The sequence below is a fragment of the Lonchura striata genome, chromosome 5 (genome assembly GCF_046129695.1).
Source record: "Lonchura striata isolate bLonStr1 chromosome 5, bLonStr1.mat, whole genome shotgun sequence".
NCBI classification, from domain to species: Eukaryota; Metazoa; Chordata; class Aves; order Passeriformes; family Estrildidae; genus Lonchura; species Lonchura striata.
In genome coordinates, this window is record NC_134607.1 from 49,122,157 (window position 1) to 49,137,508 (window position 15,352).

The 15,352-nt window shown below is 37.0% G+C and overlaps 1 protein-coding gene across 2 annotated transcripts in view; it reads left to right on the top strand.

The window, feature by feature from the left end:
• Positions 1–15,352, top strand: part of ACSS3 (acyl-CoA synthetase short chain family member 3) — a 67,206-nt gene that overhangs the window by 22,785 nt on the left and 29,069 nt on the right. For both annotated transcript variants that reach the window (XM_077783546.1, XM_021528055.2), the window contains exons 8-9: positions 4,913–5,064; positions 9,569–9,672. In XM_077783546.1, the coding sequence (XP_077639672.1) occupies positions 4,913–5,064; positions 9,569–9,672 (256 nt within the window). The remainder of the gene's footprint in view (positions 1–4,912; positions 5,065–9,568; positions 9,673–15,352) is intronic.

Here is a 15,352-nt window from a genome sequence, read left to right on the forward strand (position 1 = left end):
GAAAAAATGATGGTGAATTATTTTGAATACAAAAGCAAGTGTATTTTTTGTTTTGGTTTGTTTGGTTTAAATAATCTGTCCTGCTTTGTTTTTTCTCCAAAACAACAACAAATAAGCTATTTGAAATCTCACAGCCCACTCTAGGTTGCTCTCGCTAATAGGGTTTCAAGCAACAGGGCAGTATTAAGAGAAAGTCTAGTTGCTATTTGTGGTCCTGTGAAAAAGCAGCATTGTAGTTACAGTGTTTGGGACTAGGGTAAGCAAGAGGATACCCACACTTGTCAAGCACCAGCCATTAAAGACTTCATTTGAGTGGTCTAGGTCAGAGAATGACCTACTATCCTACACAGAGCTGTAGCATCTTTGTGTGCCTGGAGTCTCTCACAAGGCTCTCTGGAGTTCTGTAGTTGCAGCAGATTTGCAGCATATGTAAGAGCAACAGGTTTGAAATTACTCTTCTTTGGCACAGTTCTTGGAGATATCCAGCTTTTCTTGCTGTTTTTTTGTAAGCCAGTATCATCAGCCTACAAAGCAAACACTGTCTCTGAAGTCTGGCAAGGATCACTCTGCCATCACCCATACTGATTGTGGAGCAAATTTAGTAGCACATGTTGCCTCAAGTCTTCAGTGGAGCTTTGGCAGCAGGGTCACTATCAGAAGGCTGAATGCCTCTGTGAGCATATTCTTTTGGATCCTGATATGTCAGGATTTTGTGTGTGCTTTGGCATCAGCAGGTTTTAGTGGCATGCACTAAATTTTCTATACAGAGAGAATTTCCTCATAATTTTGGATTTAGTGATAATTAAACAACACGCTGTTGTTAGGGATCTAGAGAGGGAATTGATGCACTCTTACTCCAGCATTGTTGGATATTTTATTATAGCTCTTCTTCTGTGTCTCTTCCCTCTAGTAATCTATGCTTGTGGCTTCTCACTTTATCCATACAAGAACTTTCCTATCCCCTTGGTAATTCTTGGTGTATGTGAAACTTTTTTGATAATCATGTGTGAAATCATAAATCATCAGCACATTTTGCCTCAGCATGTCTGCTTAGCTGTTTGACATCTCATAAATTGCATGCTAAATCTAAGTGCTTCAAGAAAGATGTTCCTGTCTGTCTGTCTCAGAGTCTCTTGGTAGGTATTTTCTGTGGGAATCTTCCTAGCTCATACAAGAAATGTCTGTTCTTACTTTCCTCTTTTAAATTAGGTGAGACAGATCACTCTCTTTCCTACTGCCCTGCTCCCATTTACTGTGCTCTCATTTCCTGTCAACCAAAGATATTATTGCCAGTAACTTTTAAAAATCAATTTCATTCATTTTCATGATGTGAATACTGAATAGCAACAGGTCTCAAACTTGATCACTGCAGAAACCCAGTGGAAGTATCTAATTTGTTCAGTTCCCAATTGACTCAGCAGTTTGTCAACATATTCTGAATTCAATTACCCTGTGGTTTACTGTTTGTATTGCTAACTTTTAAAAATAAAAATTGCATGCGGTAATAAGCCTTCATGGAATATGGTAGTACTTCTTAAAATTTTTGTATAATAAATGACTATTCTTTCTGTAGATCTTATTTGTAGGTTTTGGGCTCTGAAATGAATTTGCACTGTCTCAGATATGTGTTACAATCTGATTATAAGGGAGATTAATTAAGGTGCAAACAAGACCATATGCCAAAGTCAATAGTATGGATTTTATTTATCAGTAAATGTGAGGTAGAAAGAAATATAAAAAAAGAGGAGGGGGGAAAGAAAGGGAGACAGATTAGGGGAAAGTAAGTCACCACCCCTGTTGATCCAGGGTGTACTGTTCATCCTCTTCTTCTGTTTTTCTCTCTGGTGGGTGTCCCATGAAACATAGAATTCAATGGGTATTAATATACATTCAAGTGTACATGGGAATGCCCAAGCACCTCCCCTTATGAGGGAGTTCTACACTGTCTTATGCAGCAGAGTCTGAATCTATTGAAAAACTTTGAATCACTTGCAGTCCTCTGGTATAAAGCCTGAGGAATGAGTTTGGGGACCTTTGGGGATCTTTGATGGTTCATGACCCCTTCTTAGACATGCGAGTCGCCTCTCATGTGGTTGTCTCATGGTGTGGATGTTCACTCTCTTGGTCTTACGTGTGGGTCTAGGATTCAGTCAAAGAGAGAAACAGGAGTTTCTAGCCAGGCAGAAGCCTGGGAAAGAGTTGGAAAAGAATGTAAATAATTCTCTATATCTCTTGTTATTCACATTGTTTACAGTTAAGTTCTATCACTGTGCATCAAGCACTTTGCACCAATGTGGTGGGTTGTTTTCACTTCAGAACCAATAGAGTTGTTCCTCACGAATCTCTGTATAAAAGAGCAGTGTATTTTGAATAAACCGGAGTTTTACTCCCAGCAGCCTTCTGGTCAGTCTCTTCATTCCTGTCCTGCCTTGACAGTGACACTTATGTGGACCAGAGGTTTTGCCATCACACTCCCAAAAGCTCACCTTCTCTCTCTTGGACGCATTCTTCTTTCCCAGCCCTGTTTACTTCTCCTTAGACCTGAGGTAGTTGGACAGCAGTGCCACCTTTATCTTATCTCAAGTTCCCTGTCAGGTAGCTTAACAAATTCCTGTCAGGAGACATATTTGAAGAGATGGACTTGGGTTGCAGATGAGCTTCTTTGCACACTTTGCTACAGTGGGCAACGATCTTAAAAATGAGCCATTAACCATTTCAGTCTCACAGATTATGTCCATTTTTGTTTATCCTTTGTTGAACTCTGAACAGCTTCCAAGAAACTTGGGAAGTTTTTCTGCAGAATCTGTAAGAATATTTTATACCTGTGCCAGATTTGTTTTTTTTTTTTTTTCCTAAATGAATATCTTATTCTCTGGGTTATATTTCCTATCAACTGTCAGGTGAATTTTCTTTCTACTCTTTGTGTTTTATTTTGTTTTCTCCTATATCTGAGACTGGTAACTCCAAACCTAAACTGCTTTAACTTACCTGTGATATAAATATCCACCTGTCAGAGTCCTGCAAGTTTATCCAAGCACTCCTGAAGGTTTAACAGTTGGTGTAGAAGATACTGTCAGGTTCAAGCTTGCTGGAAGTTTGAGGCACAGGCATGCCTGTGACTTAGCTCAGGGAGAGATCTGGTGTGAAGCAGGATCTGGGAGGGAGTGGGTGTGCTCAGGACCACATAGCCCTTTTATGGGCTCTGGATATTTACATTTGGTTAAAAGTAACAGCCTACTTTATTACTGCAGACTAACCAAGTTCAGCTTGCTCTACAGCTAGGTGTTTTGGTGTCCAAGATGATTGATGCTAGTTCAAGTACATATTTACTTAATGAGAAGCTTGTGGCAATTTGGAGTTTTCCAGAGTCAGAGGCTATTTGTTTTAGCACTAGTGATGAGGGCTTGAACTTTTAACCAGGTGTCTACAGACCTGCAGGTATAGTGAATATTACAGGGAGAGAGTGTCAACTTGAACAAACATGTTCATGAACAAATACTGATGAACACATGAAAGTTGTGATGAAGCAGTCTGCTAGAGTGGTGTTTCAAGACCATCTAGTAAAAGATTTTTCTTTGCGTACTGTGTGTTATCTGACAGGAAAAAGGACTCACTTTTTAACAAGCATCATTTTGCATTTCTTTTTGGTAATTAAGGATAGGCTAATTGCAGAAAGAGGGCTTTTGGTGTTGATTATACTGCTCTTCTACTTGGGCTGGAAATTTATTTTCTCTCCATTTGTTTCTTACTGCCTGCTTAATGCTTTAAAAAAAATGGCTTTTAAATTGTGCATTCCATTTTGTCTTATTTTTAAAATCTTTTGTAGTACTCCTCTTTTTGAGAACGCCTCTCACCAGGACCAGTATCTCACCATAAAGCTGCAAAACCACTGGTACATATCCAGCCTTGGCTGTCCTGTGTTCTTTGAATCTGATTAATGGTTCACCAATGCTCTTGCCAGTGTTCAGGCCCAGCTGGATGCAGTAGGAAAAGTGTGTATCTCTCAATTTGCGTGCTCTGTCAAAGTTAATCTTCTAAGTGCGGCCTTTCTAGTGAAAACGTTATGGTGATACCTGTGTTAAAACTCATTCTACATTAACATCACCTTCTAATTTCAGAATATGTATGGAGCCGTTCATGCAATGTGGTAATTACACTTACAGTAAGATTATGACTATATGATTCTGTGCTGACTGCTGATCATATTTTCGACACCATAAAAAGCATTCTTGATTATTTTTTGTTAGGATTACTTACTGTTGAACAATTTGTCATAAATTATTACTTCTGTTTACAATTTGACTATGTCCCTTAGCTCAAGAAAAACCCTACCCCAAACCAGACCACAGTCTGGTAGCACACTAAAACAGAATAGGGGCCCTTCAGGATCTCTCCAGGCTTCATGTGGGGTAGCATGAAGGTTCCAAAAAGTCAGTTGTAAGCAGGTAAGTGGGAATCTTTCCAGATTTGAGAATAAATTTTAGGTAAGAAAAAGCTGTCTGTGCATGGGAGTATAGCTGCAGTGCCACTGTGTCCGGAGACTCCTTGTTCAAGAGGGAGTGTGGGTGTTCTCTGATTGCATCTCAGGGTAGATAAAGACATGACTCTCTCTGCTGCCAGTGCAATAGCATATCTTTGTGTCTATCTTTTGATTTGCATGTCCGTTTGTCCTAATTTTCTAAGTAGTAACTAGTATGTGCTATGTTCATGTAAGGCATGGTTCCTAAAGCTCGTGAATTTATTTCTACAAGTGAACACATTCATGGTATTATTAACAAAGCCTCCTTTGAAGTCTTACTTGAAATTACTTCTGTTGCTGTGCTACCACTACTGTTACGTGCTCAAGGCTTGAACTGTCAAGGAATTATGAGGTATTTTTATCCTGTGACATTTTAAATTATTCTCTCCATAGGGGAAGCCTGTGGGAACGCCAGATGCTGGTGCCTATTTCCGTGTGCTAGCAGAGCATGAAGTAGCTGCCTTCTTTACTTCACCAACTGCAATTAGAGCAATCCGTCAGCAGGACCCTGAGGCAGCCTTGGGAAAGCAGTACTTGCTGAAAAGGTGAAGTAAGGATATACTGGAAGCAGTTTTTTCCAGAAGGAGGCTGCATGAACTAAGAGTAACAGAGTATATTTTGCCCACCTCTGTAGAGTGCCATTTTAATCTATTCTTGAAAATATAGGTGTACACATATCTGCTTGCAAATTTCTACTGACAGTTTTGAGGAAATAAAGGCTGTTAAAAAGTCTGACTCTAATGTTAAGAGCTTTTACTGAGTTAGGATTCCTCTCACATCTTTTACTTTACTCCCCTGTGCTTATACTCTGCAATACAGTCTTGGATTATGTCATCCCATACTGCTTTTTCCACATGACCTCTCATATTGTTAAGGGCACAGAATCTTTAGTGTTTGTTTAATCAGAAGCTAGTCAATGTTTTGGTAGCTCTTCCCCAACTTCATTATTGTTTCTGGTTATGTGTCCACAGAACTATTTCCTGAAATGTATTGCTTTTAAGGTGCTTATCACTATACTATCAGCATGCTTCAAAGTCTTAGCTGAGTTCATGCTCATAAATCCCCTGTGAGGTGAGAGAGTGGTATTATCTGTATTTTGCAGATGGTAAGCTGAGTCAAAGAGAGATTAAGGTCAAAGTCTTCTGTTAGTTTGGAATATCTAGTCTGAGACACTGAAATACCACTGTGTCAAAGATTGAAGTATTATATGGTTAAAATGCGATATTAGCATTATATTTATGAAATGCTTCTCATAGTAACTTGGGTCTGCGATTGTTCAATACTTCTACAGATCAAGTTTCTGAATCTTATGGTAAACATTCTAAAACTTAAAAATACATGGGTTTGGATCCCATCTAATCTTGAAGTTGAATGATTTGCTCAGCATCAAACAGGGATTGTGTCAGACTGTATAGGCAGTATTCAGTCACAAGAACATCTATTACCACTCTTGTTCAAAGAGAAGGGGAGCTTCTTTAGACCTCCACATTCTTAATTGCTCAGGAAAGTTTATTATTAAGCTGGATTTTTTCATGAGGTATTCATTACAATCTTATCTTGTAATGAATTACTTTTTTCCATCTGTTTTGACTGCTATCATCAACCCTTTATTGACAAGAAAGTGACTCAGATTCTAGAAAATTTAACTGCTGTTCCTTGGCATTTCTTAGGCAATTACTTTGTCTTTAGAGTATTCATTCAATGGGAAATCTGCTTACCTGGCTTGTAAGTTGTCACATTCTCTGGCCAGATAAGAATTCTAGATAAGAGTCTCATTGCAATATCTGCTGCCAGACGTATAAAGAGGTATTTCATCATTCCTATTCAGTCATATCAAATGAGCTTCTCCACTTGTCTGCAGCTTTATTCACTCAGCTTTGGACCATGTAGTTTACTGGGATGTGATGCCTCTTTACTAAACCCTCTAATGCAGCATTTAATATCTAGTAGGTACAGTTGTTAAGAAAATCTATCAAGTGATTAAAATTTCCATTCTAGGGAAATACTTGGGTTTGGGTGTTACTTGGATAGACTTTTTTATTAAAGGTTGAGTGATTTCTGTCTGATTCAGTTTGAAAGCAGTCTTAGTTCATTTAGTTGATCAATTATGCTTTCTTCTTTGATATGTGGTGAAGAATCTTTGAAATGCCTTTCTGCTTAATGCATTAAAACAGATTCTTACTTTAGAGACTGCATCCAGGAATGCAATCCTGAAAGAGGTTTCCACCATGGTACATTTTATTTCTGAAAAGTTCTGTTAAATAAATGGTAGAAGTTAATGTCACTAAAAAAAATAATGTTAAAAAAGACAGTTACTGATGAAAAAAGGAGGTGGTGGGATGTTTGTGGCATCACTGGCCTCTGCACAAAATTATATATATGAATTTTCCAAAGGTCTGTTGTGAATGCTTTAAAATTCTTGTGTCTATTGGAGACAATTCTTGAAATTTCTTTGCTTTTGACACAAAATGCCCCCTTTGTCTTAAACACAGCTCATGCTTAATGGTAAAACCGATGTTTAGTTTTTAGTACTGTAGGTCAAGAGCTCTGTTTAACCACATATTTATAGAGATCTAAAGACATAGCTTTTGAAAACATCCAGTGCTGCTGACCATTGCTGCCTGTCATATTGGAAGAACAAGTAACATCCAAGATCTCATGAGCTTCATCTACCTAATCATATTCTGTTCGGCTCTTTGAATCCATTCTCCTCTTCAGAAGGTAGCTCCATAATACCAAGCTGTTAACTCTTCCCATATTTGGAATCACACTTCATCTTATAATTGACATAATTGTTGTGAAATTGTTCTAATTTCCAAACAATTGACAAGTCATGGTTTTGCATGAAATGGGGCAACAACTCAGCAGTTTAGATTGATGTTCAAGTAATTTGTCATTTGTGTCCCATAGTCTACTTTGCTTGCTTGACTTTTGGTCAGTTGAGAATGTTCTGCAGTTTTACATCAAGAGTATTTAGAGATTCTAGGTTGTTCATCTGATATGTAAAGTATTCATTATTCATTATAAAGTATTCAAGTAGATAAGAAACTTCCATTATCTGTCTCATAATGCAGGAACAAGAGGATGTGAAATTAAAGTAACAAATTCAAAACTGTTAGAAGGAAATCATAGAATTGACATTTTACAAATGCTGCTAAGAGGATATGTAATTAAGACCCACAACCAATTACAATTGAAGTATGTAATGCAGTTCTGCCTGCTTCTCTCTGTTCTGTGCTGCTGTTGATCAAACATGGCCCTTCCTGGTGGAGTCCTGAATTGTGCTGAGCCTTTGTGGAGCTGAGCTGCAGTTGTGTTCTGTGTCTTTCTCTGTGACTCTGTCCCTAAAACATCCAATGCTTGGATTCTCATATTCAAGGTAAAATCTCTTCAGGGAAGGAAATGAACAAACACGCAAACACGTCAATGGAGAAAAATCAGAAGATGTGAAAACATTTTTTAAAATTTTGCATCTTTAAATAAGTAATTAAAAAATATCAATATTATGTGTGTGTAAATATATATTTATATATACACATACGTACGTGGTCTCCATGTGCATTAAAAATTATTAAGAATTCTTTATTTCCAGTTAATGTTTAGAAGTACAAATCAATCTTCATTGGTGTATTTTTAGGAAAAAAAAAATGCTTATATAATATCATGCAGATAGAGTTTCTCTTTGCCAGACTACCCCCCCGCCCCCAACAAACTGGTGTGTGCATTCCAGAATTTAAAAATAAGAACATTATCCCAAAATCTTTTGATTTGGAAAAGTGAAGCTCAGATTATTACCCATATGAACTTATAAGCTTTGGTAAATAGCTTGAAGATGTGGTTTCTTCTGTGCTTGGAGTGACACCAAAATGTATGCTGTGTTGAACAATATTTATTGCTTCAGGATCATTAGGAACATTGATCTGTCCCCTGTATGTCAGGTGATATTCTGCTGAACTCCTGTATAGGGTCTAAAAGCTTGATTGTGCTGAATTTCATGTTAGGAATGTAGGTTGCTGAGGACATTTATTTAACAGGGAGGCTTTAGGACCTTTCTTCTCAATTAACTGCATTGCAGGGATAGATGATTGCAGTAACAGGTGCAGTGGGCTTTTAAAAAAATTGTTCAGTGGGACATTTCATAGCCATTGCCATCCCTTGTTTTGCTATACTGTTTGAGAGGAGGAAATAATTCCATGGTTCTTATGCTTAGACTTATGGCACTTTTTTCTGATACTTGTTGATGGTTTTGTGCTTTAAGTTTGCCAAAGAACTAATTTTTCTTCTTCTTATAACATAAAATTGATCTTAAGCCTGCAGATTATTAAATCTGATTACTAAAGCTGGCAATTCAAAAGAAAGGAATTTTGCTTTTGACTCGGGATAACAAGATATCTTAACTTTTCCCTAAGTCTTATATGTTCTTGGTGTTTGTCTAATTTGCTTCCTGAATTTTATTTTCATGGAAAGATGAAACTTGTAGTCTTTCTAAATTATATCCCTCTGAAGTGATATTTGTGTCATACTGACTAGATCTAAGAATTCTCTCTTTTTGTGGCTACAAATCTACTGGTTTTACAACATCAATGCAGTTTGTGTCCACTGCTGAGGGACAAGAGTGAAGTTTTGTGTTCAGCAGTTGTTTTCATTCAAAATGTGCTGAGGAGAGACTTAAAGTGAAATAAAATGTCAATGACACACATCTGGCTGTGGGAGATTGTATTGCAATGCTAACAAAGATATCTACCTAGTTTCTGTGTACAGAACATTTAATTATTTTTTACTTCAACTGACAGTTGCTTGCCTCTGGTCTCCCAAGGTCTTTGCATTCAGCAAATAAAGTTTATTTTACATAATGAAGTATTGAGTAGCTTAAATTAATGCTGCAAATATTCAAGTTGTTACTTAGTAGGAAAGAGAAAACAAAAAGTAAAAATCCTCCTTTGTCTTTTCCCTTGATCTGTGACAGTGGCCAGAGACATGTTTTGCATTCATTATCTTGTTTTCCTTTCCATATCCAGATCAAGATACAGACTTTATTTTTATTTAAAGGTTCAGGATGATGTTTGTAGCTGGTGAGCACTGTGATGTGAACACACTAGAATGGTCAAAAAGAGTCTTCAAGGTACCTGTCTTGGACCACTGGTGGCAAACTGGTGAGTGGTTTAAAATGCCCTTTGTAAAATACAGTGAGGAGAGTATTTACAGACTTGTTTCCTGAGTCTGAAGGTAAAATAGTTTTTTTCTTGCCATGAACTTGTAAATAAATGTAAAAAAAAAATCAAGCAGGAGGAATGTTTTTTTGGAAGTGGTCTAAAAAGTGACTTCAGAGTATTTTTAGAAAAACATGACATTTGTAAAGCTATATAAAAAAAGAAGGTATTTGCTGATACACATGTTTAAAAAAAGAAGTTTGTATCAGTATTTTTCCAGGTGTGTTCTATGTTGTTTGCCTGTGTGACAAAATGTTTGCTATTTAAGGCTTAAACCTAAGTTTTTTTGCATTTGTAATTTGTAGAATTAAAAACAGATAATCTGCTGCATAGAGTACACTTCTTGGTCTTTAATACTGTTCTGTATGGTTGTCATCCAACTTCTAGTGATTATTTTAGAGTGTTTCCCATTTGTTTCACTGCAATGAAAGAAGCAGAGTACTAATCTGTGGGTAACTTTGCAAAAATCCTAGTTGAATCCTGGATTAAGTCTTGATCAGATGTATCTCCTTATAACTGTGGATTCACAGATCTTTAGATTTCACTATTAGAAGATTGTTTGGATTTTGCTTCCTACACACATTGCTGATTAAACAGTGAAAATGTATTACAAAAGTTTACCCCTTTCACTTTCTCTTTATCTATACCTCTTGTGTTTTCTGTGGATCATTGATTTAAGATATGTGGTCTCTTTCTCTATAAAGAAAAACCTTCTGAGTTTCTCCCATGATAGATCAAATAGAAGCTATAGAACATTAAAGAGAAAGTGAGAAACTGTTATTTCATCTATATATTATGCAGTTAAGTCAGTTGAGGGAGCTTAAAATGCATTGTTTTTATTAAAAAACCCAAAACACAATCTTGGATAAATACTGAAAAAGTTCTGGAAGATAGTAGTTTCATTTTTTATTTAACCTGTGTTTAATTAATTTAAATTAAACTCAGATTAATCTGCTGATTAGCTGATTAATACAAGGCAAAATACCTCTGTTTCATTCAGTTCACTATGATCCTAATGTCTGTAGGCAGGCTTGAATGATACAGAATGAGAAATTAACTGAAAAGGGCTAAAAAATTAAGTGAAATTAACTGAAAAGGGCTAAAAGAGATAATACATTTGATAAATAGCTGAACTGTCAATAATCAATGTTACTATGTGTAATTTTGCATGTGGTTTTACGTGTTTATGCAGATATAAAGATATATATTGCATATAAAATTGCCATAGCTTTTGCATATGTTTAGTGCAACAGTTTCGTGTTACAATGTGCTTTCAGATTTATCTCACGTATGTAAATATCAATGAGAGATTTTAAGCATATGGATATAATACACACTGTATAGAGGTAGGACTGTGTTTTAGACATTTTTCAAAGACGACCAAGACTCAGCTCAGACTACAGTCTGTTTCTTGATTTGTATATTCAGGGTGTGCTCTTAAATTAAATTATACTGTGACTTAATGAACTAAGGCCATTTCAAATACATTGTTTTCATTGTGTTCAAATACATTGAGAGCATTTAATAATTTGATTAGAGTGAAGACCCAAGTGATTTGTATGGAAATGTGAGGTATTGAATGAAAGCAAGGCCTTCAGTCTGAAGGAAAAAATGTACTAATTCAGTTCCTATCAAGGAACTGAACTTTAAGGAATAAGGAAGTAAAAGTCACAGAGTTATTAGGTTAATGAGGACCTCCTGAGCTCATTTAATTCGGTCCCCCTTCTCAAGCAGTGTCAGAGAGAGTGTTGCCCAGGATCCTGTCCAGTTTTGAATATCTCCATGGCTAGGGATTCTCTGGCCACTCTGGCCAGCCTGTGCTATTGTTTGACTGCCCTCACACTAAATACATATTTTTGGGGCTCAGATGGAATATCCTAGTTTTAGTTTGTGCCTGTTGCCTCTTTTTCTGTAAGTGGGCATCACTGAGAAGTCTAGCTAACATTTCTTCAATGTGTGTAAAGACTGGATGCATCCCAAGAAGGCCTACAGGGTTGCCTTCTGTGAGAAGCTGCCAAAAGCTTCCTTCATGCTCCAAAGATGGATGTGCTGCTAGTCATGCCTTGGCCAATTAGAAACGGTGGTAATGTGGTAATGTGTGATAACATATTCAAAAATGAGGAAAAAAAAAGTTATTGCATAGCTGTAATTGCAGCCAGAGAAGAGCGGTGTGAGAACATGTGAGAGAAACAACTCTGCAGACACCAAGGTCAGTGGAGAAGGAGGGGCAGGAGGTGCTCCAGATGCTGGAGTTGAGATTCCTCTGCAGCCCATGGTGCAGCCCATGGTGAAGTAGCTGCCCCCTGCAAGCCACGGAGGTCCACAGGAGGCAGGGATCCACCTGCATCCCATGAAGGAGACCCACGCCATAGCAAGTGGATGCCTGAGAGGAAGTTTTGACCCTGTGGGAGGCCCATGCTGGATCAGGCTCCTGGCAGGGACCTGTAGATCCATGGAGAGAGGAGCCAATGCTGGAGCAGGTTTCCTGGCAGGACTTGCTACTTGTACTCTTTCCTTGATTTCTTGAACTGTGGAGAATTAAGACTACAGACATGGCCTCACTAGGGCTGAGCAGAGGGAGAAGATCACCTTGCTCAACCTTCTGGTCACATTTTTCCTTATGTACCCCAGGGTGCCACTGGCTCTCCTGGCCATAAGGGCATTGGGGGCTCATGGTTACCTTGTCATCTGCCAGGAGTCCTGTGTCCTGGAGCACAGCAGCCATTGCCACAGGTGAAAGCAGTCTTCCCTTCTTCTCTTCACTCACCTCTGCTTTAGCAGAATACAAAATAGATGCCATTAATTGCGAAAAAACAAGCAGTTCTATCACATTCATCCTTATCTGTCACATGTCAAAATGTTGAAAGTGGATTTCTGTGCTGGAAAAGCCATTTCAACCAAACAGTATTGGATTTCAGTACATGGGGTTAAAGGTGTATGTACTGAACGTGAAATATTTTACAGAATAGATAACTGGCTGTTTAATTTATTAGAAATATGCAAGGTTAGTGATTGATAACAGCATAAGGACCCACAGATTCAGCAATAATAATTTGCTGAACTATCTCCAAAATAAAAAAAGTGGCATGTTAAAAAAAACAATAAAAAACCCAAATCACTTCTGTCAGGAGGAAGTTGAGACTATTAGCTGTATTATGTAGAACTAGTAAGTTTTTAAAATGTATTTTTTAATAAAGGAAGTATCTTTTTTTGCCATTTAATTGCAGCTGAAATTATAAATTGCTGGTTTTTTACACTTCAGATTGAAAGTTTCTGACTTACTTCTGCACATGAAAATGCTTTTGACCTTTGCTAGTCTGACAAATTGGTACTTATTCCCAAAGCTGATATTTATCTGCATTCTTCCAAAACAAGAGCATTGCAAAACTCTGAGAAATTTGGACATCTTAATTTTGCCCAAAAACTGTAGATCTTAGGCAGTTATGTTGGCTCTTTGAGCTGAGACTAAAGCAGAAGATGGAGGAGGAGAAGTATCTGAGTAAATAATCTTTTTTACATAATGGGGTAATTTCTATTCCTTTGTTAATGACTGAGAAAGGTAAGGAAAAGATGAGTTTTGTAGAGATGAGAAGTGACTGAGTCATCATTTGAAGATGGAAATGAGTATGGGGGAAACAAAGGGCTGACAAAAGTGTTATAGGAGTGTTAACCACTTTGTACTTCAGGTTTAGTAAGATGTCTTCAAAGCTCTTGGCCTCTTTACCATATTTATAACTTGAAATAAATTAGTATGGACAAAGGAACTTGGATTTCTTTAATTTGTTCTTGAAAGATTTATGGTGTGTAGTTAAAATCACTGTGAACTGTAACAATACTTTGAAACAGAAGAAAGCTTTCGTTAAGGGACTTTAAAGCAGCTACACCTGGAAAAGCTGATTGCTTAAAACTGATTTGTGTCAGTACATCTTCTTCAGTAACACTAATTTTAAATGTTAATGTTTGTGTTACAGGTATAGTAAGCACATCTTACAAACCGTGAAATACAAGTCACAGGATCAATGAGTGGCAAGGAGGATTTCAGGCAGTAAGGACTGGGAAGAACTTGGCTGTTTTCTTTGGAGATATGGCAATGGATGGATTAATGTTTTTTTCTGATCCTCTGATCTATGCTCAGCTGTACCTGGAGAGAGGAGAGTTTTGTTTGGCTTGGTGCAGGTGTTTTTTGCTTATTTATACAAATTGACACTTAGCACTTCAATAGCAATTTTCATCTTCAAAGTTGTTGTGCAAACACAAGCAATTAATACTTTTGACACCCCTGTGAAGTAAGTACAGTTATTCCAGTCTTGCAGACATTATATGGAGAAAGAAGAGTATCCTGCCCCAAGATAGCCTGTAAGCCTTAAATTCAGTGTCAAAAAAAATTTTTTTTTTCAGAGAGATAATTTTTCTGGTCTTATTTACATATATTTTGTGATATTTTTTTCTGACTGGGAGCTGGAATGCATATTTTGGACCTTGTTTTCTCTCTCTGTATAGTTATGTTGTTTACTTGCTCTGTTTTAGCATTGCAGGTAGTTAAATTACAAGGATCCTTTCCAAATTTATTTGAAGTTGCCTAAACAGGGTTTGGGTTGTATCTGCTGTGTGACTGCCATCATTCTGAGGGAGGGGTCTCAACAGACAAATGTGAGTTTGGCTTACCTTGATTTTAGAGCTAGCTTTGAGTTCTAGAAAGAAAAAAAAAAAAAGAAACAGCCAGGAGGTTGAGCTGTGGAAGCAGAAGACTCTTAAAGTTTGTGTTAAACATCTTCAGCTGTTTTCATGTTAGCTAAAAAATGAAACTCTGCCATATCACTTTTGACATTTTGAGAAAATGGTATGGTAGATTTCCATTTCTTCATAATAAGTATAGGATATAAAGAGGTTTTTTTTTTCTCTTGACGTTTTTAAATAAAAATGGTTTGAGACTGCCTTTGAGGATGTATAGGAAAATTCAGATGAAAAAGAACTGAAGCTGAAAATTCAGTGATAAAATATGACTTACATAAAATCTCAGTCAAGAGACATGTTTCCATAGAACTTCAGTTGAGTACTATGGCAATGAAAGTTACAGAGTGTGTAAGTGTAGTAGGTTCAAATTGGAGTTATCTACTATTTCCTGAGTATCAGCTCACTAGCAGGCAAAATTATGTACGATTGTGTACGTTTTATGTTTTCATGGAAATAGGCTGCCATATCCAGTAAGGAGTAGGTGTCTGCAGTAGGCATTAGGACAAAAATCAAATGGTGCTTGATACATTATGGCTGCTGACAAAGAAGATTATGTGCACATTGTATTGAATATTGTGAGACCGTGTGATAAAATTTTCTGGTAGGAATTCTACAAGTTCTGTAATATAATTAATAATGTACTCTATTCCTTTTAAAATTATTCTTTGTCTTTGTGTCTGTTACCTCTAAAACATGCAAATGCTATGTTGGTAATATTTTCATTAGGACATACTGCTATTAAGTAATTATATGTAGTGGTTTAATAATGGTTATACAGAGCTTTTATGAGGACTGATACAAATGTGTCATTGACTTGAGTGTAAAAAATATGAATCATGAATAAGTGTACTCAGATGAATATATTTCAGTGGACTACTTCTGAGACAAT